The sequence below is a fragment of the Diadema setosum genome, chromosome 2 (assembly GCF_964275005.1).
Source record: "Diadema setosum chromosome 2, eeDiaSeto1, whole genome shotgun sequence".
Lineage (NCBI taxonomy): Eukaryota > Metazoa > Echinodermata > Echinoidea > Diadematoida > Diadematidae > Diadema > Diadema setosum.
The window spans coordinates 48434058-48459494 of record NC_092686.1 but is presented as its reverse complement, the minus strand read 5'-3'; the positions used below and the strand labels follow the sequence as shown (position 1 = coordinate 48459494).

The 25437-nt window shown below is 36.8% G+C and overlaps 2 protein-coding genes and 1 non-coding gene across 4 annotated transcripts; 1 reads left to right on the top strand and 2 right to left on the bottom strand.

Annotated features, from left to right (window-relative positions):
• Window positions 1-1274: 1274 nt before the first annotated feature.
• Window positions 1275-6135, bottom strand: LOC140246092 (protein CFAP276-like). Its single transcript, XM_072325541.1, has 4 exons — window positions 5809-6135; window positions 4171-4284; window positions 3632-3747; window positions 1275-2338 (listed from the first exon to the last, which is right to left on the bottom strand). Exons 1-4 carry the CDS (start codon window positions 5902-5904, stop codon window positions 2137-2139), a joined length of 528 nt encoding a protein of 175 aa, XP_072181642.1. The 5' UTR covers window positions 5905-6135; the 3' UTR covers window positions 1275-2136.
• A 5405-nt stretch (window positions 6136-11540) lies between these two features.
• Trnak-cuu (transfer RNA lysine (anticodon CUU)) lies at window positions 11541-11613 on the bottom strand. Its single transcript has one exon. It is a non-coding gene; the product is annotated as a tRNA-Lys (tRNA).
• Window positions 11614-12504: 891 nt separating this feature from the next.
• LOC140246091 (tRNA-dihydrouridine(20a/20b) synthase [NAD(P)+]-like) lies at window positions 12505-24840 on the top strand. Of its 2 annotated transcripts, XM_072325538.1 has the most exons (9): window positions 12505-12922; window positions 17307-17333; window positions 18122-18216; window positions 18817-18892; window positions 19708-19749; window positions 20186-20326; window positions 21263-21471; window positions 22131-22216; window positions 22992-24840. In XM_072325538.1, exons 1-9 carry the CDS (start codon window positions 12732-12734, stop codon window positions 23268-23270), a joined length of 1146 nt encoding a protein of 381 aa, XP_072181639.1. In that variant the 5' UTR covers window positions 12505-12731; the 3' UTR covers window positions 23271-24840. The 2 variants fall into 2 exon arrangements, with proteins under 2 accessions (XP_072181639.1, XP_072181640.1); XM_072325539.1 differs by lacking the exon at window positions 17307-17333.
• Window positions 24841-25437: the final 597 nt, after the last annotated feature.

Here is a 25437-nt window from a genome sequence, read left to right as displayed (position 1 = left end):
CATCTATTGAGGGCGGCATTGCTGAAGCCTAGATCAATTCTCTTGGTGATAATTAGACAGCTTTTCGTGGCTTGGAGCTTCATTAATTTTGTCAATCGTGTCTGAATGATTGTGACTGAGCTAGGACTTGGTAGAATTCATGCAATGAACGTAAAGGACATTGTATTCCTGGCTGATTTAACGGTTCAGCTAAATTTTTGTGGCCACTATACGCGGGTAGATTTTCACCACAAGATACAAAATGAGTGGCCGCTATATAAAGGGTCCATAATACAGGAATTTCGTCCATGGCATTTTTCAGTGGCTGCTATAAGCAGGTGGCCGCTAAGACAGGTTTGACTGTAGTTTCTTGGTTGATGATTAAAAAAACCCAAATCCCTTTTCTCCTAAATGTAATTCTTGCAAGTTTATTGCAAGGCAACAATATGATGCAGAGTATTTAAAATTGTTAATTTAGTGGTCTATGTTCATGAGAGAGGGAGATTTCTGAGGCAGTGACATCACCTCCTTATCAGATTTCCAAGTGTGGCTGCAACTCATGTACACGTACCGTACTTGTTACATGAAAATTTAATACATGTACATGTACCTTTAAAGTCTGTAATTTTCATATTTAGCCAATGTTCACATCTACCATTCTTTTTTTTTTTTTTTTTTACTTTAGGCAGTATTTGTTCAAAGCTAACTTTAATGTGACATTTATTGATCTGAAATACTCATCCAGACACCCAAAACATGATTGACAAAAGATATGTGATGTATAAGACAAAATAATGACTATTTCTAAACAAAACAAACAACTTAAACAGCGAATTACTATTATCCACTCTATGCCCAACTTTTTTTTTTTCATTACAGGAATTTCCGTAATCTGAAGTATGTTACAGACTGAGGAATGTAATGATAACCTAAGAATGACCTCAAGGTGTCACAGAATGCTTTACTGCATTGCTATAAGAGGAAAAGCAACGATCATAATACGCATATAACCACCTTGGTGTTTGTACAGTATTACACCTCTGTGCCATTTCCCCCTACCCTCCTCACAAGAAAAGTGTTACGCATCATCATGAATAATTTCTAATATAAGCACCTCTTCCTCAACACACACACACACACACACAACATCCTGCCTTCCCATTTTCCCTCTCCATCTTTTCCCCTCTTTCCAAAATACTACCCCTCCCCCCCCCCCCCCATTTACACTGTCTTTGTTCTTCATTGTGTTCACTAATAATACAGTCAAGAAAAGAAACAATGGAAAATATCAATGAGTGTCAGAAATATTGTATTGTTAAGTTGGAAGAGAGATATACAACGAGGAACACAAAATAGGTTTCGCTATTTACAACGTGTCAATTCTAATCAACAATGGCTACTGAAGACCAACATAAGATTAACTACACATACAATGTGATGAAGTAGATAAATTGTTTATATAACCTGTGACATGTGATTATACATGTACAACAGAGCTGCTCTCATCAAATTTTGGACAGATGCTGAGTGATTGGATGGCAGTGTAGTGAGAACATGTACATTCACTACTCACTTCACACATATTGCTTGCCGGCAACAACAAAACTACAGCTATTAGTGAAAAAAACCACATATTCGCGACCTCATGCAATCAAATTTTGTGCGCATAGGACCTGCGATTTAGTAGCTTTCAAAATGACAGCACTTTTGTGCCAAGTGGTAGACATGTCTACAGCGCTATGATGTTGTTGATGTCTATATTTTATGAGAATATTTATTTTTATCACTTTCATATATTCTGATTTTTTTTCTATGCAGTACTAGGTCTTTGTTTGAAAGTATCACAACAGTACATAAGCATTCACATGCAGCATCTTACTACAATATTCAAATGAATGCCTTTAATTCTTCAACTGGTATCATTCAAGGTCAGTGCACTTTCAAATTTACCAACTCTTTTATGATGTTTCTCTGAAAGTGAATCCCTTCTTGTATGATAGCCAGGATCATATATGCCATGCTATGTCATATCGACTGGCTGAATATTAGGCAGCAAATGACATACACTCATACTGAGATGGTGCAATACTCTCCTAAAAACATGATAAATAAATCATTAATATAAAATATCTAAGTTGGCCGGAGGAGAGACGGTGCTTATGTGGAGTAGAATGTTCCGTCATGTTTTCTTGAGAAACCCTGGTTGGTGGCCGGAGTGTGGTGGCTCTCGACAGCTCCCTTCACACTGTGTGTACTCTCCTTCTTCGGGTTGTGGATACTGACCACTCTCAGCTGACCGGTGGGTGAAGCAGCAGTGGTTGCCTGCTTCATCTGAGTGGGTCTGTTTTTCAAAGTGCGTCTGTCAGATAGAAAAACAATGATATAAAATTGATTAAAATGTAATCATGGACAAACATGTTTCTAGATCAAACTTCATGCAGATTGTCCATTATGGTAAAAAATAAAAATAAATAAAAAAAATATTGAAAGCTTGTCACATAGTTATTTCCTGATTTCATTTAAGGAGAATGAAAGTCAGATATATGTGAGAATTGAGGGAATGCAGCAATATTAGAACACATCAGAGAAGTTTCAGGAAAATTGGAGAACCTTCTAAAAAGTAATCTTTTTAAGTTTCAGAGTAACCATCACTGGATGAGAAGACTACAACACTGTGATGTCATGTATAGAAACCATATAAAGGAAACTTTTTTTTTACTTTTTTTTTTTACTTTTTTAGCATATTGAAGGAGCACTTGGCTTACTGATACCTCTTTCTACAAACAGTGGAACAGCATTACCCATAACATGTGTCAGTAACAAAATCAAGACAATGTGTACTTTTTTAATGAAATTTTGTGAAATTCTCTGTAAATATATATTTTCTTTGTATTGGTGTGCATAGTTTAGTCTAGTTTATTTCTTTATTCAAAAATCACACCCGTCACATATGTGACGTCACGAACTGTAGCAGTCACTCAGTGACGGCTGAACTGAAACTTTACCAAGTCATAATTTCATTCATAACTTTACCAACTCTACAGAGTTATTCTCTGGGCAGTGTGGTGCGTGCTATTTGCAGCAAACTTGTATCAGATCACTGACTGAACTTCAGTTCGTACACAACAATCATTTAAAAAAAAAAAAAAAAAAAAAACAGGGGTTCTGTCTAACGTGCCTGCAAAGCAGTCTATTACACACACTCTGAAATATTGTGTACATGCTTGCTGGTCACATCCAAGTTCTTCTTGACAACAGCCATGGTAACTATGTTTGTTACAGTGAATCCCTCTCAGACCATGACCATTGACCATGGATTAGGGTGCCTCTATCCCCAAGCAAACAATGACCTTTTGACTTCAGCTTAAGTCTGTTATACAAACCATGCGTTAATTGTTACCCATAAGGATTTTGAAGTCTATTCAGATGTGATTATCTTACGTTCATTAAGTTCCATTGTCTCAGCCCAGTTGGGGTAGGAGAACATCCTGGTTTTAAAGTCCGGGAGGGGCAGGGGTAGACCTTTGTCTTTGTAATCAGGAATGTTTATTTACAGCCATGGGAATAAAGGGATTTGGGGTTGGGGTGAGAAGCACCTAGATACTGAAAGCAGACTGACAATCATTCAATAGAGGCATCTCAAACTACTCACCCATGATCTACTCCTAGGGTCTCTGGCTGCATCAGAGTCTCTGCCTTAGACTTCAGCAGCTCATTGTGATGATCATAGTAGGCTTTCTGGATGAAATCCAGGCTGTCACGGGGAGCCTGAGGAATAAAAAATAAAATGATTAAAATCAGTCACTCTTTCTCATTCTCAAGTTCTCAAACAATTAACAGACTTTAGAGTGATAGAAATCAGTTTTCCTATGCATAAAACTGCACTAAAAAAAAAATAGAGGTTTCAACACATGTACTGTTTGGCTATAAATGTGAAGAGTAGACAAGGGTGTTTTGTAAAGATTTTTGCTATTTACCGTACATTGGAAGAGTTGCAGTTACAGTTCAACAACAACTTGAAGTGACTGAGTAGGTGTTTGCTCTTTACCCCGCTGCCATAACAACTGCAATATTTGTCACTAACAATATTGTGTGAAATTTTAATCCTCTCTTTATCAAACAGACCCCTGAAGTAAAGTGCAACATACAGTAACAATAAAGTTGCCTAATCAGGTCTTATATTGGACTTACCTGTGGATCATGATGGAAGATTTCTCTCCTTGAACTTGCCAGTGTGCATGTTGAGTTGAGTCTGTTCCACGGGTCTTTGGTCTGGGCTATATGTGTGGGCTGGCCATGTGTGTTCTGCATTTGATGGTAATCAAATTTACACACAAGAAAAGTAAAAATGAGCTTGATGTGTGTTTATTCAAAGTTATTGTTTTCTACTAATTCTATATGTGAGAAGGAAATTTTAGACAATGAGAACTGTCTTAGAGTTGAATCAAAGTGAAAATGTAAAACGTTAATTTAGATACAGTGCACTCCTGTTAAAATGAACACGGTTATAACGCAATTCCGGTTACAACGAAATTAAAATCCAGGTTGCAAAATTATCAGCTCTATGTCTTTGTATTGTTTATTTGTTCGGTTGTAATGAAATTTTGATATAACAGAAGAAATCTGCCGGTCTCAGGGACTTCGTTATACATATTAACAGGAGTTCAATGTACTGTAGCTCACCTAGAGTCTACAGGAAATATACCAACCTAGACAGAGGGAAAACATGATTTATGAGGTAAAATCTAAGATAATCATATGGGAGCCTATCTGTCATAACTGCAGATACCCTACATGACATTGAATTAGGGATAGTGAAGCAAATGGAGGCTCTGGAAGATGGATTTTAACGTTAGTCGGATAGAGGCAAGTATTACTATTATCAGAACTGCATCTAGATAATTGAGAGAAGTAGATATCTACATGTAGTAGCACTAGATAGACAGCACATCGCGATTGGCATCAGAGCACACAGTTAACAAAGACTTAGCAAGCTGATATAGTGATAAGAAGGACCCTTCCTTCTCATTCCTTTTCTTAAAGTCACCCTCTAACCCAACCTCCAGTTAAAACTCCACAAGAGATGTTTGGGAGGTCTAGGCCTACTCATACAAAAATAAAGATCCAAGATATCTATTCTCATTTTATGGGGCAATCCTGGGTTTTACTTTTAACGTTAGGGGGCTAAATTATCTTCTTAACGCTATGTCATTAGGCTTCCAACTTCAGCACAACCATGTTACCCCCACTAAGATTGAAAAAAAAAAAAAGTGATAAAGATAGAACTCTAGAGTGTCTAGATATCTACAATTGTACGTATGTATCAAAGGAGAATTCTGATATGATTAACTTTACTTAGGTGGCTATAGAACGGTGTCTATCTAGCCAGGGCAATAGGCCTAACGTTATGTTAGAGGCTAGAACTGGGTGGAGTGTAACGTTAGTGTTGAGGGTTAACTTGTTAGAGATTTTTACTGGGGATAGGATTGACATTAGGTTAGGGGTTGTGCCTGTGGCCCGTGCTGAAGTTCCCCAGCTCTGAAGTTAAACGCCTAACATTTAGGACCTACTAAAATAATTTGGCCCCCTAAAATCCAGACCAGGACAGTCTTTTATAGTAGGTTCTAACGACCTCGTTACTACAAACTTACCGTCCTCTGAATATTTCATTAGGCATAGTTTCTACACAAGTAACGGTAGGGCCTAGAGCTAACGCTAATAATGGCATAATGCCCTAATGCATTATGCCCTAATGCCATGGTTAATGTTAGAACTCTGCATTAGCGTTAATGTGACAGTGAGTGAGTGACACAAATGATGTAGACTTACACTGTGGGTATGCTGCCTTTGTCCCTTGAAATCATCGTCATTTTCCAGCTTAGGCCAGGGATACGGTTGTCTCGATGACATCTGCATTCCACTCATAATTATTGATGGTACCTAGGTTCTACTCTGATTCGTATAATTAAATGTCTGAAGTGAAAGGCAGAAGCCGTTGCTCTTTCGGTGCCAGCTCTCGGTGCTACCTGTCGATCCAAGTCCTCTTGCTACATTAACGTACGTGTCTACGTACCCCCGGCCGTATATCACACTTCCATTCACTTCAATGGTCCACTGTTTGTGTTGTCTAGTTTTTGTGTGGCAATCACCGGTCGAGCAACCAAAACACATGTGAAAGGGTGACGTACGAGTGTACCCAAACACCCATTGCGTTGTCAGTTGCCTTGACTACGGAATGGCCGCGTAAGTACAATGCAGTGTCATTGAGGGCGCTATAACCCTCTTCTCGAACAGAGCCTTCTACTCCAGTATGTTCGCGAACAGGTGTGTTGCTATGCTAGTAGTAGAGCAAAGTGGAGCGCAGCCACCGTATCAGGAAGGGCCCAAAGATATTGTCCACAGCTTTTTTTTTTACATGTTCAGTAACTTTAATGTAGGCTTCTCGAGAGTGTAGAAATACATGTACTAATAGTTGTTTTCACACGAAATTTCTACCTGTACAAAAGTCATGTATGTAGATTACTTATCAAGCGAACTATATATAAATTGAAATATTCTTACGATAGAAAAATAATAGACCTTGATCATTATTGCAATTTGTTGTATTATAGGGGCCTATACTTCGTTCTTCCCTTTTTTCCGAGTAAGTGCAGTCCAGCCCTATGGGCCCCGTTTTCTCAAAAGATATACGGTAATCAATTATAAATTTCATAACTACACAGGCTGCCATGGACTTATGGTAAAGATCAACCGTTATAATGAATTATAACTTTTCATACAACAAGGCCCTGGTGTATTTTCGCACTGTTTGGAAAATGATGCAGTGACCTCTTTTATCTAATATGTGAGCCCTAAATGATTTTCCTGTCTTTCCTCCAGTTCGTCTTCACATTTGCAGAATGTACAGGAGATTCGTTATCGATATTTTTTATCAAAATCCACAAGTACTCGCACACCCTTAGCTCAGCAAACAGTTCTTTATTTTCACCGGATCCAAATTCTGGAATGGTCTTTAAGGATCAAGGGAGATTTAATCAATGTTCCTTTTCTCTGTTCATTTTCATACACAAAAAAACAACAACAACAACCTCAAATCAGTGCTATATCCAATGATTATAATTTTCCAGACGTGAACACTTTTATGCCCTAACCTTTATCCTCTCTTAATGCATGAAGGATCAGTATTAATTTTAGAGAAGTGTGCACTTATTGCAACTGATTGACAAATTGCCCTACATCGACGTAAATAAGCACTGAATTGATCAGTGTTTTAGTAGTAGCCATGATAAAAAATCATGGGCGTACATACTCGAGCAGGATTCGAACCCACGACCTCCTGATCCCATGGGCGTACATACTCGAGCAGGATTCGAACCCACGACCTCCTGATCAGGAGGTCGTGGGTTCGAATCCTGCTCGAGTATGTACGCCCATGATTTTTTTATCATGGCTACTACTAAAACACTGATCAATTCAGTGCTTATTTACGTCGATGTAGGGCAATTTGTCAATCAGTTGCAATGAAAACATCTCGACGGAAGAACTTCATAAATTTGAAAAAGTGTGCACTTGCTTAACACCTGGTTTAAGCGTTATGCTCCTATAGGCCTACACTTATTTTATTTTCATACATGTACTTTGAATTCGTTATGAACTTGATGGTAGATTATAATCGTATGTAAAGGCCTTATTATGTTCCATGATGTATGTCGGGGTTTTTTTTTGCCAGTTTTTTGTTTTTTGTTTTTTGTTTGTTTGTTTGTTTGTTTGTTGTTGTTTTTTTAATTATCCCCTTTCCCCTATTCTTCTTCTTTTTTCTTTCTCATTTCTTTTACTTATTTTGCCCTTGCCTTAGTTGGACCTCTATACCTTGTTTTTTAGCTTTCATTATCATATGTTATCAGTATCTGGCTATCTCCATTGCGAGACGTAGGCCTATAATTCATGTTCATGGAACCCACGGTTACAAGCTTTGATTTCGCTGCGGAATTGATGGTATATAATGTCTTTTACATCTTATGAAAATAGTCTTTTATATAATGATATATTATTGTATACATAGATATCGTATACAATAACATAGGCCTGCTTTATCATTTATTATTTTGTATCTTGCCTGTTTGTCTTTTTTTCTTGTTTTGTTTACCATGGGGTCCTATGTATCATTTCAATGTGAAGTGAAATATGAAAAGAAATGTGCTGGAACTGTCCACTGAGTCTCGAGTGTAAGACAGAGGCAGTTTCAATAACTTAATTAAAAATCGGAGTCCACTGCTTTCTCTGCGTGCATGTCTCAAATTGAATGACCCATATACTATATGCATACAAAATCTTTAACAAGTTTTCAAAATAATCCGATTATAAACAGTGAAGTAGACCTATATCTATCAATAGTTGGGACTGTTCTAATGTCGTATGGGATAGCCTAATCGAAGGGGTTGAACATAGTTTCTAAATCGGGGGGGGGGGGGGTAGGGCTAACGGGAAGAGTATGTCCTATAGCTACATGCAATGTTAGGCATAATTATCATTTTTTTTATTTTGTTGTGCCTGCAGCAGTAACAAACACTGTTTGAAAATATTTCTCGCTTTTATACAAACTGGGAAATTCCATGCAAGTTACAATCACATATAGGGCCTACTTTATGGAATTGAAGTCTGGGGAAGTACCCAATTCCAAATTAGAAGCCACTTAAATTGTATATTTTTAGCATAAAAAATGGCCGTGAGAGCAATTAGGCCTACATTTTCATTTACAAGTTCTAGCCCATAATTCACCAGTCTAGGAGGAGTTTTTGACCTGCATAAGCTTGCAGTGTCAACCTTTGTATAATGATCTACACACGGGACATTTACCACATTCTACCCACAATATTATGAGCCAATGAATCATGCATACAGGACTGGAGGCAAAGATCATTCCATGCTTAGACTCCCGAAATGTAAAACGACGCATGGTACATTTATTTTTCTATATCTTTTGTCGGGTCAAAGTTCTGGAATAGTTTGCCCCAAAATATTCAAGAGGAAAGAACAAGATCTTCATTTCGACGAAATCTAAAAAAAAGATCACTTGTTAGATAAAGTTTAGGATAATGAAAAGAATATTCAAATATTTAGTTTAATGTACTTTTATAGTATATGGTTACTTTAGAAGGGTAGACCTTGCAATAAGCATCTTAAATGTAGCTATAATTGGAGAACCATTCTCGACTAGCACTTGTGCTAAATTTTGGTTCCCCTTCAACGACATTATCTTCTGTTTTCTGTTCTGTTTTTTGTTCAGAATCTTTGTCTATGCATATATGTCTATATTACATACTTATTCATTCTTTTTGCCTTTTCAGTGATAAATATATCACAATGAAACTAAATCATACCACATGTATTCTTATGTAAGATAGATATAAGTATGTAAAATCAGTGGCGTATCTAGGGGGGGGGGCAAGGGGGGCACGTGCCCTGGGCGCCACTCCTTGGGGGCGCAAAAAAACAAAAAAAAAACGAAGAAGAAGAAAAAAAAAGAAAAAAAACGAAGAAGAAGAAAAAAAAACGAAAAAAAACGAAGAAGAAGAAGAAAAAAAAAAAAGAAAAGAAGAAGAAAAAGAAGAAGAAGAAAAAAAAAAAACTCGCCCGGAAGGGGGAGGGAGAATGGTGGGGGGGGGGGGCAGAAAACCAAATCAAACAAGATAAAAACAAAACATGATGATGACGCGGACAAAATGACAATGTTTATTGTGTTCACACAAAAATTCCATGTTCTATGAGCTGAAATACAACAATTTTCGGCTCGCTCGCTGCGCTCGCTCGCCAAAATTTATATAAAAAAGAAGGTAAGAACAAAACGTGATGATGACAAAATGACAGTGTCTATTGTGTTCACACATGTCATTTTATATAAGCAGGCAAAATGTTTCACGGAGCAGCGGCTGCAATTTCATTCGTTCTGAAGCGATCGCCAATTGGATCAAAAGAGGGCGTCAACGGTTTCGAACATACGGGGGGGGGGGGGCGCAAAAAAACAACAACAAATCAAACAAGATAAGAACAAAATGCAATGATGACGCGGAAATATACAAATTTCGGCTCACTCGCTCGTACTAATTTAGAGTATTTTTTCAAATCCTCAGTTTGTTGGTATAAATCGTTATCTATAAGGTCGTCACTATAATTGTGAGATTAAATAAGCAAAACATGACAAGAATTCCATGTTTTGTAAGCTGAAATACAAAAATTTTCGGCTCGCTCGCTGCGCTCGCTCGCCAAAATTTATATAAGAAAAGATAAGAACAATACGTGATGATGACGAGGACATTTACAAATTTCAGCTCACTCGCGCGCACTAGTTTAGAGTATTTTTTAAATTCCCGGTTTTGGGGTATAAATCGATATCTATAAGGCTGTCACTATATCTTGATTAGAATTGTAAGATTTGGTAAGCAAAAAATGACAAGAATTCCATGTTTTGTAAGCTGAAATACAAAAATTTTCGGCTCGCTCGTTGCGCTCGCTCGCCAAAATCTACCACAATTCATTACATTTAAATCACCCTCAAAAGATCCCTTTTAAATGCTTGAAAAAGCATCATGTGGACTTTGTTTAAAGTCCCTATATACCGGGGTGGGGTTGGGGTTGAACACTTTATCAGAAATTAGGGGCGCAATTTTCGTGCTTGCCCCGGGCGCCGTTTTCCCTAGATACGCCACTGTGTAAAATATATGCATGCATAGCTGTAAGTACCTTGTAATCATTGTATTCTCATAAAAGATTTTCATGTTATTGTATCTTATCCTATGTAATTTCATGTTATCATATTCACATGTATGTTGTTAATAAACTCAACTCAACTCAGCTCAACTCAGATTAAATTAAATTAAATCAAATTAAATGGAATTAAATTAAATTAAATTAAATTAAATTAAATTAATTAAACTCTTATATAGAGCTTCTACCATTGTGTGTATGGTTTGAGTTATCAGTATACCTAGGCCTATTGAATTTGACTTGAAAAACAAATCACTGTTGACAACATGAAGGAGACCGATATATTTCCATAAGGCAAGTTTTCTAACTGCCCTTCGACTTGACGATGGACATGGCGAGCTAGTAGGCCTACTTCATCAGCGAGTCGACTGATTCCTGTCATGTCGACACGTCAAGATATGAAACTTACCATGTCGACTTAGGTCTACGTATACCATAATCATTATGTTTGATAAGTCGAAATGGTCATAGAGTATCTCGCAAAGTTGACTTCCAAAATTTTAGTGTGTGTTGACATGACAACATTATCTCGCCAAGTCGATTTCCTAAAAAGAGTATGTATACACAAACATTATAATATACATTCTATATACATGTACTTCATTATTACATCTTCCGTATAAAAGCATAATGCAATATGCATGCTAATCAACCAAAAGAGGCACTAGTCGCTCTTTTGGAAATACATGTACGATATCATGAAAATATAGTGAAGATTGTTAATTATGATACATCATCTTCAAATCACCATCACAGATGTTGGATTAATATAATATAAACAAAAACAAAAAAGATTTCGCCCAATGTGGGGCTCGAACCCACGACCCTGGGATTAAGAGTCCCATGCTCTACCGACTGAGCTAACCGGGCATACATAGTATGATATAGTACTTTTCTGCTATAATTTTTTTTTTTTTTTTTGTGCATTGCCTATCGGATATCTGTCGTCTGCTTTGTGCGCAAGTATCTGTAAAAAGTACAGTGTTATCATTTTAGAAATCATCTGAACATTTCAAAATTCTAATATTATTGTTTAAAACCCCTCTGGCAGTTATTATGGAATAATACATTCAAAATACAAGTCGATAAGTAAACGATAAACGAACCACCCGCACATGGGAATAGATAGATGTCTTGGTGTACGGTTCAACAACACAATCAATTTTTCGCGCCGTTCACATCCGCGCGAACTCGACAACGTTCTGTAGTCTGTATTTACAGACCATATTCCATAAGATGACATTGCATGCCCGTTGTTGCTACTCCACGCTACAATTTTTAGATTCAGACATTTCTTCCACATTTTGACTGGAAATTATATAGTACTCTAGAATTACACTTATGCCAAAAATCTGACAAATTAGTAATGCATTATAAAATTACTGACTCTTTGCCTTTGGTAAAAGATCTTACAGCCTTAACTGTGCAGTGTGTGTCTACATGAAGGTGAGACTATACCGGTACTTTTTCTTGTTCTTGTTCTTCTTTCTTCTTCTTCATCTTAGAACTTCATCACCACCATCATCATCACTTCATCATCATCATCATTATCATCAATTCACCATGCTATTTGGGCCTTTGTAAAAAGACTACCACACCTTACGTAGGCGTTTCGGCCGACGTACATTGTGTTTGTATAACTCGCACCTATGGTTGACCACGTACATTTACTAGTAGATTATGTCTACGTACATTATGCGTCTCCTCGGCCTCCACCTCAGCTCCTCGTGTCTCTCGTGGCGTGCTAGCTCTATACTATGGCGGCGTGCGCTACGCCCATCAGTGCCACATCATTTTACGACATAATCAAGTGGACGACAGGCTCATTAGCATATTTCATTTCATAACGCATCGGGTCCTTCTCCAAAATACAGAGACACGAGTTATTCGCTGTGAAGTCAGAGCCTTAGTGGAAAGTCTTAATTCCATTCCATTTTAGCCCTCTCTTAGTCTTACTTAGTCCCATGTGTTCTTTTACATGTTAGTCAATGGAGTCAGAGATGGAATCAGGTCCAGGAGACGCAGCCGCACTCGCAGAGAATGACGCTGTCGAATGGACAGATTACGAACTGCAGGTGAATTCTGAAGGTAATCCATTGTCACCCATGGATCTGTTTCGAGAGATGTCTTTGCTCGGAAAGCCTGTCAAAATGTGTGCTCCTATGGTCAGATATTCAAAGTGAGTTGTAACTTGATTAACATGTTATCGCTTTTAAACATTTTAAAGGGGAAATCCAGTCCAAACAATAGTCCGATAAGAAAGAGTAAAATATTATGAGTTCAACGGTATAATTTTGATTGAAATCGGATGAAAAATAAGGAAGTTATGACATTTTGAAGTTTCCCTATTTTGGGGGGAAACAGTTCTTGAACAGTCAATATGATGCAAATGGCAAAATTTAAGTGAGCATGTCATTCCCTCACAACTTTACCAGTCCATAGATCTAGACTAGATCTAAATTTATAGTTTGTACACAAAATTTTGAAATTTCCAGTTTTTCATTCAAACGCAATTATGCCCGAGGCTCAAACCCTCATATATCTAACTAATCACTATTCTGAAGTTATTCAACCAGGAATAACATCATTTTTCAGACTTCAATGACAGAAACATTGATTTTTTGTCATTTTTTTTTATGTACACAATCAATGGAAAATTGTGAGGGTATGACATGCATGGTTAATGCATAGATAGAACTGTATTTACATATCGCTAGAGGGCGTACTCATTTAAATCGCTGCGATCGCATGGAGAGCTCGCCGCCATTACTAAGAGTGGCAAGTGCATTTAATGCACGCGCACTGCATCTGCCAAAATTGTGCATGCAGACGATATTGCCAGTGTGTACTTGGCTTGGGCTATAAATAATTCTGTATTTTGTATTACAGATTTTCTAACAGCCGTTTATGATGTATGTCCAATAATTTGAGAATTAATATCCCATGACAAGATTAAATGCATATAGAATATATAGCTCTGTAATACATGTATTCATTTAAATTTATGAAGTTCTTCCGTCGTGATGTTTTCATTGCAACTGATTGACAAATTGCCCTACATCGACGTAAATAAGCACTGAATTGATCAGTGTTTTAGTAGTAGCCATGATAAAAAATCATGGGCGTACATACTCGAGCAGGATTCGAACCCACGACCTCCTGATCACCGGACAGGCGTCATCTCCACTAGACCACCGAGCTTTCGCCCGACAGCAAGTGTTGGTTCTAATCCTTACAGCATGCAGCGGGTACTGCTTTTGTTATTCAAATTTATGAAGTAGTTTTTACTTCATAAATTTGAATAACAAAAGCAGTACCCGCTGCATGCTATAAGGATTAGAACCAACACTTGCTGTCGGGCGAAAGCTCGGTGGTCTAGTGGAGATGACGCCTGTCCGGTGATCAGGAGGTCGTGGGTTCGAATCCTGCTCGAGTATGTACGCCCATGATTTTTTATCATGGCTACTACTAAAACACTGATCAATTCAGTGCTTATTTACGTCGATGTAGGGCAATTTGTCAATCAGTTGCAATGTATTCATTTGTGTGATATGTTTAGGACTTTGTGTGTGTGTGTGTGTGTGTGTGTGTGAGAGAGAGTGTGTGTGTGTGTGTGTTTGTGTGTGCGGGGGGGGGGGGGGCAAATAGCAGGCATATTCACTATGTCCCATTCAAAATTATTGTATTCCTAATTAAGGTTGAGGTGGGGGCCTTCAGTAAGTGTGTGTGTGTGTGTGTATTTGTGTTTGTTATGGATGTGTATGTGTGTGTGTGTAGGCCTACTTGTGTTTGTTATGGATGTGTTATGGATGTGTATGTGTGTGTATTTATGTTTGTTAGGTATCCATTATGTTTGTGTGTGTGTGTGTGCAAGTAATGATCCTTTGATCTCAGAATACACCAAATTCACTCTGAAGCTACCTTTTTTCAAGTAACCTAGCTACTTCTGTAAAAGTATGGCCTTTTCCTCTGATTTCAGCGATTTTGCTACCCATACGCGCGTACATCGCCCATCCGTGAAAAACATCCCCTTTTACACGCATTGTTTATACAGGACCTGTAAATGTAATGGCAGTGTCCCCATGCAGGGCTGTAGGTATGGGGGACCTGCCCCCCCCCCCCCCCAAAAAAAAAAAAAAAAAATAATAATAATAATAATAATGATAATAATAATTGTATGCCACCATGACCCCCTGAAAAAAAAAAAAAAAAATATGCTGAATAAGAAATAATCACAGTAGCAGTTCAGGGTGCCACTGATTCCCGCCCCCGGGGTTACAAATTATCTTCAAGTCGCGTTCACCACTCGATCAATCAGAACTAATTAGCTGCGTAGCTGCACTTGAATGTCCGCGATGAACAATCAGTGCTCAGCGTATGAAAATTGATACACTACTGAGGAGATAATTATTTAGCTTTAATTTACATTAAAAATAGCAATTATATTGCGTTACGCGTGGTTTTGTGAATGAGATTATCAAATTATCACTCAAATCGTTGATTTTCATCGCGGTTGTCAACGCAACAGTACATTGCTAATACACAAGCGATTCGCACTGTACTTGCCACTCTTAGTAATGGCGGATCGTGCTCTATGCGATCACAGAGCCTTAACGTGCGTGCATATGACGAGTCCGCACTCTAGTACGTATAATACAGCTCTATGGGTTAACGTTAACTCACTCATTTGCATATTCATGTCCACTGTACAAGAACTGTTTTGCACAAATAAACAAAACTTCATACTGTCATAACTTCCTTATTTTTCATCCAATTTCAGTCAAATTTTTAATGTTGAACTCATAAGATTTTACGGCAAGAGTTCCATGTGTACCCCCCCTACCCCCGCTAAAATTGGGGAAAAAAATCAAGTGATACATGAATGTATATTCAGTAATATGATTAAATTAGGTGGCTTTAGAGTTAGGGTAAGGTTAAGGTTAGGGTAATGTTGATCTTGATGTCCTCAGGTAACACTGACCCCAGAGTCCTTCCACACTGTGTACTAGGTTAGTGGGGGGTACAGATGGAATTCTTTCCGATTTTACTTTTTTTTTTATCAGACTAACTTATATATGGACTGGATTTCCTCTTTAAACAGTACAGTCAGCATGGTCAGTGCAGTGACAGTCTGTCTAGGATAGACCACAGCCATCAAACCATAAACGCACTAGAAATCTTACATAGTACATAGTAAGTGGACTCTCTCTAGCTAGCTTGAGAGTATTGTTGCTACTGATTCACAGTTAAAAGTCTACTGTAGATCAATCAACGTGACAAAAAGAATACAAAAGGTCGTAATGGCAATGCATTAATATAAATTTACACAGCCCTTAGCTGCCCCTGACGCTGTAACATACACATGCCGTGCTGGCGCACGGCGTCTGGTTGGGCTAGTATTATGCATATCACAGTTGTATGTATATAAGGGGATGTGTATATGGCTCTGCATTAATGTTACTATTCTATTGATGTACCGGTACTTTGCTCTTGTGCAACCCAACAAACAAAAAGACATTCTGATGTAAAATTGCTTTTCTATGGTATTTGCCAATTCTACTAGTACTACTCTACAATGTAGATCTATTTCTCAATCAGAATTCAGAATTTGTGTTTAAACATTTCAAAGTGAATAGGCCTATGCCTAAACTCAGCTAAAACCTTACCTAATCCAATACGGCATAAATGCAATGCTACTAGATAAATTACCACCCAATTGTGACTACATTGGAGAAATAATCCAATCAAGTTTGAAACCTACAAAACCTACATTGTACACTATTCAGCTATTACTCATATCAATGACAGTGCTATCTGATATGTAGTTTTCAAACTATTCAGGATCAAATGTGGGAAATGTTTTTGTTACACCTAGTAGCTTCAAGTACACATCATTAGAAGTTACCTGCTACTATAGTACATGTACTTGGTATTCTCTGTAGTTATTAGCCAAATTAAAAAAGAGCCCTCCCAAATCTATATGAATAGATCCCACTTAATTATACATTCCCATATTTATCAATAGCAGTTGATATTATTTATCATGTTCATTATGCTTTTTTAACTTTTTGTATTAAGCATTGGCATGTATGAACGATGAAAATTGTGCAATTCCCATACAAACCTTTGGCAATTATCCTGCATGTTTATTTTGTTTTTTATTGTATTGTATTATGTTGTATTAGTTCAGTCGTTGTTTCGTTTCCTGTTTCCATCATAGTGTATTGTTGATTTTGTAACAGCCTCTAATCTAAGTTCTGTTTTAAGTACATTTTGATATATATATATGTTTCATTCAAAACTGATTTTAAACTATAACATTGTAAAGGAAATCTCCATTTCCAAGCCCTAGGCTTTTGCTTGATTTCCTCCTTTGACTCACACATCTATGTAAATATTTTATATGTGATTTTATGAAATGAATAAATTGAATAGAATTTAATTGAATGTACTACAGTTGTAGTAATCTATTTTGTTATTTCTATGTCATTTCAACTTTTTTTTCTCTCTTTCTGTCATTCTCCTTGCCCATTTACCCACTGGGTTTTATGCTTCTTCTACAGGCTGGCTTTCAGGACACTTGTAAAGAGGTATAGTTGGATTTTACTGCAATTTCAGCCATCCAATACTGGTTGAAATGATTATACTGCAACATGTTACAGTACTGTACTAATGTGCATAGACTATGTTGCACATGGTTTGTGTGTGTGTGTGTGTGTGTTTGTATGCTTGTTTTTGCATAAAATACCAAATTACAAAATGTATGAGCTGTAATACACTTTATGATTATAGATGTATGCAGTATGTTGTATCCATTTACACATTACAAGTTTTTCTTTCGGGGGATGAGATCAATGGGAACAGTTTTGCATTGGTGGATACGATGTATGATTGTAGTCAAACTTGGCATATATCATTGATATTCATGATTGATTAGTCAATATGTGTAGGGTGTCAGCTTGTCATCTTAGCCCACATGTAATCCCAGTATTTCTTCTTCAGGACTCAGAGCTCCTAGAAGCAAGTTTAGTAGACAAAAGTGCCTTGATGGATTCAAAAATAAAACTTGTTCATAAATCTAGATGACTTCATGCCAATATTTGGTTTCAGGGGGCAGATGGAACATTACATGTATTACTTTATATGCATGCAATCAAGAAATACACTTGTATCTTCTAAGTGACTACAATGCAAGTATGTTATAAGATTCATGACTGGTGTAATGGATTAAAACCTTACATGCTGTTGACAAGTACAGGTATGTCTCATCTGCACAGTGACAGGCTTTGACCCATAATTCTCTAGCCATGACTCCACACTGTAATTAATGTCTTCATCGCTTTTAATAACAATCAATTTACTCTCTTTTATTTGCCAGTTATGGATGTGATCTGACTTTCACGCCTATGATAGTATCCAACTCATTTGTCAACTCGGTCAAAGCCAGAGATAGTGAGTTCACAACCAATCAAAGTGAGTACTACTAGTTGAGTAGTGTATGTCTGCATTTTGTGATACTAGTACATCTTTACTTTTTCAAACTTTGGTAGTCAACTGCTTTTCATTTGTTTCTCCAATAAACTAGAGGAGTGTTTACTGAGCGTAACATTTTGAATCATTTGTTTATTGGAATAAAAAGTGAGAATATTCACTTAAACTACATGTTGACAACAGAGCTGCCATGTCTCCCTGATTCTGCAGGAGTCTCCCTGAAAATGTCAAGAATAAGAGGATATTAAAATCTCCCTGATTTGGCTAAGTATTTTCAGCCATTGAAATGTACATACCACACAGATATCTCCATGATTGCTGAGTGGAATCTCCCTGATATGGATGTGGGAATGTTAGCCTGTACAACATTGGGGGACTCCATAGAGGGGCATTTATCCTCTTCTCCATCTTATGTCTTCATACCTAGAATTACTGTATCAAGGTGTATCAAATGTTTGTTTTTTTGGGTGATTTTTTTTTTCAGCATTAAACATGTCTCAGAGTGTGTGTTTTTTGTCATGTTTGACAAGTAGAGTCTAAACATTGATCTCCTTTTAAACTGATCTACTATGATTCAAACAGGAGACAGGCCATTGATTGTCCAGTTTGCAGCCAGCAATGCCAAGGATCTGGCTGATGCAGCAGAAATAATTGCACCGTAAGTTTACAGAGACTCGGCTACTCAATCTCATGAATTATCTCACTACATGAGACTACATAAAGCTGAAATCATTTGACAGGATGGATACTATTCAAAGATTAGCTGTTTTGTTGTAATTTGTCAAATTTACAGACCTGGTATACTAATCATAATTATGCTTATCAGAATGATTGGTGATTGAAGAGTGCAAAAACAAGGGATGATTAACAGTTGTACACTAAGCTTAAGGCAAAATGGCACTTGTTTACGAGATAATGTAGACTTTTGGTGTATATTGAATATTATTTGGTATTTATAATACTACTGTATTAATATTTATATTAATATTTATATTATGAATAAACCTTCAATAATAATTTTAGTCATTTTTTCTATTACATTGTTGGTATCTGAAGAATGGATCTCTGCTAGTGATTTGCTCATTTCATAAACCTCAAGAACAATTATGTAAAATTATCATATTAAAAGTAACACATATAATTAAACTCATACAATAGAAACAAAAGAGAAATGCAAGTTTTATTGTGAGAATATGTGAAGGCTCATGAACTAGGCATTTACATAATGTATGGGGCATTAATGTGACTAAAAGGTTCAAGAATACCTTTTCTCCTTGAAACACATTTCAGGAGAATTCAACAGGTAATTTTCATTTCTCACCAAAGTGATGTAATGCATTGTAAGCTAACAAAAGAGGAAGGTCACAGTGGAGGTGACAAGTGCTCTTTATTTCATGGCAATTAGATTAGTGCCATATCATACAGCCATATAAAGTGTATCACCTAATAACTGCAAATATCTGTGCATTACAGGTATGCTGATGGAGTAGATCTCAACTGTGGCTGTCCACAAAGGTTAGTGCAGTCAAATAGCTGTTGATGTCCATTCTCACTAATTAATACTAAAGACTTAAGTTGTAATATTTGAGTAAAGCAATGAAAAGTTATGTAATATGGATCAAGCACAGCAAGCAAGTTTTTAACATCAATTACAATTTTGTTTTAAAGAATATGTATCAGTGTCAAGAATCATATTGAAAACAGTGCCTGGACATGACATGCTGCCAATTAATAACATGGATTTATAGGATGGACCTAATACTGATTATCATCAGTCAAAACCTTGCTTGAAATTCAAGGCCTTCCTCTTTACAGATAATGATCAATAACTATCAATGAATATTACCATGGAAGACTTCTAAGGCCCATGTTCGACTAGCCAAGTATAGTAAAGAATACTTTGAAAAGTCAAGCTTGTCCCTTGACAACTTTTTCTCCCCTCATGTTGTAGGTGGGCAATGGCTGAGGGATATGGAGCCAAGCTGATTAAGAAAGCAGACCTTGTGAAGGACATGGTGAGGCAAACCATCAATAGGGTGACCAAGTCGGACTTCACCACATCAATCAAGATTAGAATTCACCGTGATATCAGGTTTGAATGCACGACATGATTTACTGGCATTGCTGTGGATTTAATATCTGCATTAGCAGATTACATACAACAGTATCATGGTAACATATGTTTACTGAGAATCACTGCAGAGTTGAGAAATTTGATGTTACACTTGTTTTGACCTTTAAAAACTAAAATGTTTGTGTAAGAAATGCCAAATGCTCTGTTGTTATTTGAATGTTTCTTTGGGGTTTTTTTTTATCATTTTTGAGGGACACCACTATTTCTTTCTTCTTTTGTTTTTTAGATCTTTACATCATGGATGTTGCTTGACCACAGATCAATTGACTAGTAGAAAAATACATCACACATAATTCGCCAGAACAGGGATATAAGGATACAAGGATAAAACCTATCTGGCTAATTAATTAGCGAGATATTTCCTTCTTCTGGTGAATTACGTGGCTAATTGATTAGCCAGATATTTACTTGTTCTGGTGAATTACGTGTGATGTGTGATTCTACTTGTCATTGATTTGTGGTTAAGCAGCATCCGTGATGCAAAACATAGAACAGATATGTTATCAGTAGCATTTTCTTTACCATATCATGTAGGCACTCATTTCATATTTTGACTGTATATTATGCAGTCGTCTTAAAGCATGATCTCTTCCACATGCCTTAAACAGAGCTACTGACAACTTAAGCATGCCATTCATGAATAGCTGTCTCTTCACCATGGCAATGGTAAAACGATCTGATCGTATGAATTCAGCTGAAGACCGTAGTTTATTATATCAGCTAATGAACAGCCAAGAGCTTATGAAATATCAATTTATTTTGCACACAGTCTAGTTAAAACCAATTTTCTACTGCTTGTGAGGCCGTTTGAATGTGGAATACAAACTCAGATTAAAAAAGAAACAAAACAATGCAAAAAAAAATCTGCACTGAATTTTATCACTTGATGGACAGAGACACAGTTGAGCTTTGTAGGAGAGCTGAACACACAGGAGTGTCATGGATCACGGTGCATGGTCGTACAACGGAGCAGAGAGGAGAACCGGCAGATCACAATGCTGTTCGCATCATCAAGGAAAGCGTTGGAGTTCCAGTCATTGCAAATGGTGACATCAAGACCATGGACGATGTAAACAGGGTTGCTAGGGACACAGGAGTCGATGGTATGATCTGTCCTACGTTTTTCTTTGGCAAAGATTTGCAGTAAAACTAGATTTATTTAAAAAGAAAAAACAAGTAGCTGCTCTAGTATTTCCCCATTTTATTGAGTCAGTCAAGTTTTTATTTGCATCTTTGTGTGTGCTTCCATGAAGATGTTCGTTTGGTTGTTCATTTTCCATCTGAGAAGATGGCTGGATAGCCCATATTCAGCTATATTAGCTGGTCTTCCATGGAGTCCAGTTGGAAGTGAGACGGGACCACTTCACCGGGTTAAACACCCTGCTCTTTGTGATGAATGAATGAAACAGGATATTTTACATGTGTGAGTTGTGACTCTCTCACACATGGTCCCTCCATTTTATGTCCTATTCGAGGGAGAGAGTGTTTTGCCTCTTGCTAGCGGGGACGGTATTATTACACACAACATTGCTCAGTGAGACTCGGGTATCGAACCCAGGCTGCTTGGGTCAAAGGCAGATGCTCTACCGATGTTTACATTCTAGTTCTAGTCAACTCATTCATGCAGCTCCTTATTTCAATTAAATATAGATGTGAAGAGAACTTGATACAACATTTGACCTACACAGTCACTGAAGGAGACTCTTCATCACAATTGACATCTTGATTTTTCCATAATCATATTGTTTGGTGTTTACCACAGGTGTAATGGCAGCAAGAGGCATGATGCGCAACCCAGCTATGTATGCAGGCTACACCGAGACTCCTTATCAATGTATCCAGGATTGGGTAGGTACAACATGCTTGCCAAGATTAAGCCTGAAATGCCCTTGGAATTAATTCATTATCTTTTATGATGATTTCAACAACATATTCATGTTGCTGATTGTAATAGAGAAGAAGATACATGTAATATTATGTAAGTAGTACTTTTTTATGGTAATTAGTGACAATAATAACCATTATAATAATGATATAAAAGTAATAATGTTAATCCTGGTGATGATGATAATGATTACTGTTATTATTATCATCATTCTAAAGATGACAATAATGATAAGTAGAACATTGAAGTACTAACCTCGGTGATACATGATACAAATAATAATTGTTATTATCGTTATAAATTTAATCATTATTAAAGCGACTACCACTACGCATACTACGCTTTTTTTTTTTTTATTGTTGCTTGTTTCAAAGAAATTTCCTATATAAAGCAGATCAATCAACAATCAATGAATTCAGTCAATTTATACATAGTTTTCCATTACCCAGGGCTGCACATTAACCCATTTTTTCTATTGGTCCAACCTGTCTGTCTGACCAGTAGCTACCCAGTTTTTCTATCTTTTACTGGTTTATTCCTAAAAAGTTGTTGGTCCAACACTTAATTTACTGGTCCTGGACCATTGGTCCAGTGCCAGTGTGCAGCATTGCATTACCATAATATTTCATCTGTAGATTGATGATTCAGCAGATCACAGAGTGTATAATTTTGGGTTACTATGGATGAAACTGTATTCAGTGTGTTCATCAGTCATTTTGTCTCTTTTGTCCTATATAGGTTGATATATCCGTGGGTCTAGGGACTCATTTTACATACTTCCACCACCATCTGATTCAGATGCTAGGAGATATGTACCTCCCGGGATCAGAGAAAGTTAATTTCAACACCCTCACCAGCACCAGCGCTGTTCTGGACTACCTCCGGCTGAACTTTGGCATACAGTGGAATCCACAGACAAACTTTTTCTCAAGGAATGCCAGTAGACTTGGACAACAAGAGTTTATCAGAACTAATAGTTTTGAGAGAATGCTGGATGACTGTTCACAAGACAGATGACCGAAATTCACCATTAGATGAAGATGAACCTCAAGTTTTGTCATTAGTCAGGGGAACAATACAGCTGACAGAAGAGCTGTCGGCTTTTATTGTTATGTTTGTCTGTGTTTGTGTGTATTTGTTCTTGAACATTGAGAATCATTTGTTATTTGTTTGCCAATTTAGTATTCACACTTGGTTGTATTGAGCCATTCAGCAAAGGAATCAAGTTCCTGAACCCGTTGAGGACAAGTCCCTAGTATACTCGGGCAAGCATCTATGGGAAATGCGTGTTGTAGCAAAATCAAACCAACCTCAGTGGGTTAAAGTGTTCTTTGCAGAGCAAGCATGTACAGTGTTACCTCACTCACATTCTGTATTCAGGGCCTTCTTTCTTTGAATATCCTCAGAAGATTGGTAGAATTACTAATCTTAAATTTTTGATAATCAGATCTCATAGATAAGACTCACTTTGCTTAATTATTTGTGTACTTTTTCTCGAAATTTTACAATCTTTTCCTTGCACAAGAAAATGCTGTGATACAATCCCAGAACAGCTGATCTGTTGAAGCTATTTTTTTTTTTTTTTTTGATGATGATGATTTGATATTTATATATTCATTATATTTTTTAATTCTTGATATCTTTTATATGATTTCGTCAAAGATCCAGTAGCATAGACTATGGACTGAAGTATGTGCAATATTTTCAAACATGTAAATTTAACTCACTTCATGCAATCAAAGGTTATACATTGTATGCCGTTCTGTTTAGAAACTGTGGAGGGAAGTGAGCACAATAAATTCTTAGGACATGCTGTAGGTCAAGTTTAAGTTCAAGTTAGATTTTAATCAATCTTTGCTTGTGGGTTTATGATGCATTTCTTCATTGAGTCATCATCTTTACAGACCACCCTCTTTTGTCATTTTGTAGCAAATATATGAAAGAAGATTATATGACCTGAACATAAATGTTTGCCTGAGGAACATGATGATGTGTTGCATTTGTCTTATGAGAGGCAATATTTGTGTACAGTATTAATTTGATTTTGTGAATATCAGTGGACTTTGAAAACACATTAAAATAAAATCATTGCAGAATACATTCTATTTGGAGTATTGTATGAGACTTAATTCTATAAAATTGAACACAATTATATAGTATGATGTACAAGACAAGTGAAGTATGTGTGTTCCTGGAGCTCTACAATGTATGAGAAGGGAGAACTACCAACTCTATAAATACATGTGCAAGGTAATATGCTGAGAGAAACTTTGCTGTTTTGAATGTTTCTTATCATATTGAGGGAATGCAATCAGAAAGATTGAAGAGGAGAGAGAGAAACACTTTTTTTTTTTTTTTTTTTTCATGGGCACAAGAAAATATTTGCTCAGTGGTACGGGATGCAATCAATTTATTTTTGATTATGTAACAGATAGCAGTGCTGACTATTCTGTACATGCACATGCCATGAGTGGAAATGCCTAAAAAGCAAAGGATGTCAGTCCATGCAGACAAAGTACAATACTGTATAAGCAGTTATTTCGTGAGGGTTTGATTTTCGTGAATTTAACAACATTAAATTGTCACCATATACTAAGGTAGTACAGTTGTCATGCGCTTATGAAGACCTCTTTGTCAATTCGCGAAAACAACATCTCACAAAAACGTCCCTGAGCTCCTCATTCGCAAACACATCTGTATGCGAAAATAACAGCGTATACGGTAATACACTCGGCAAAACAAAAAAGTAGACACTTTTTCTAGTACATATTTTTCATAGAAGATTTTGACAAAAATCAATTTATTATATATATCGCATTAAAGGTAATTAACTGGTACGGTAATTGAAGGTAATTATTTGGTAATTAATTTGGCTATCAACCTAGTACATGTAGTAGGTCAATATAAAGGTAAATTTACACGTGAATGAATACATTCGTTTTTGTCCTCCAAGGCACAAAATTGAAAATTGCAACAATTGACGTGTCTTTCATTTGCAAATACCTTCAAGATAGCAATGATAACAAAAGATCAGTTTAACACAATGAAACACATGAATGAAAAAAAAAAAAGGTTTGTTTGTTTCTTTCTGACCTCAAACAAAATTAAGTTCTTAAACTTAAGGAGGAAAATGCGGATTTTCTGTCAACTCACAATTCATGTGACATAGAGGGTAAGGGCACAA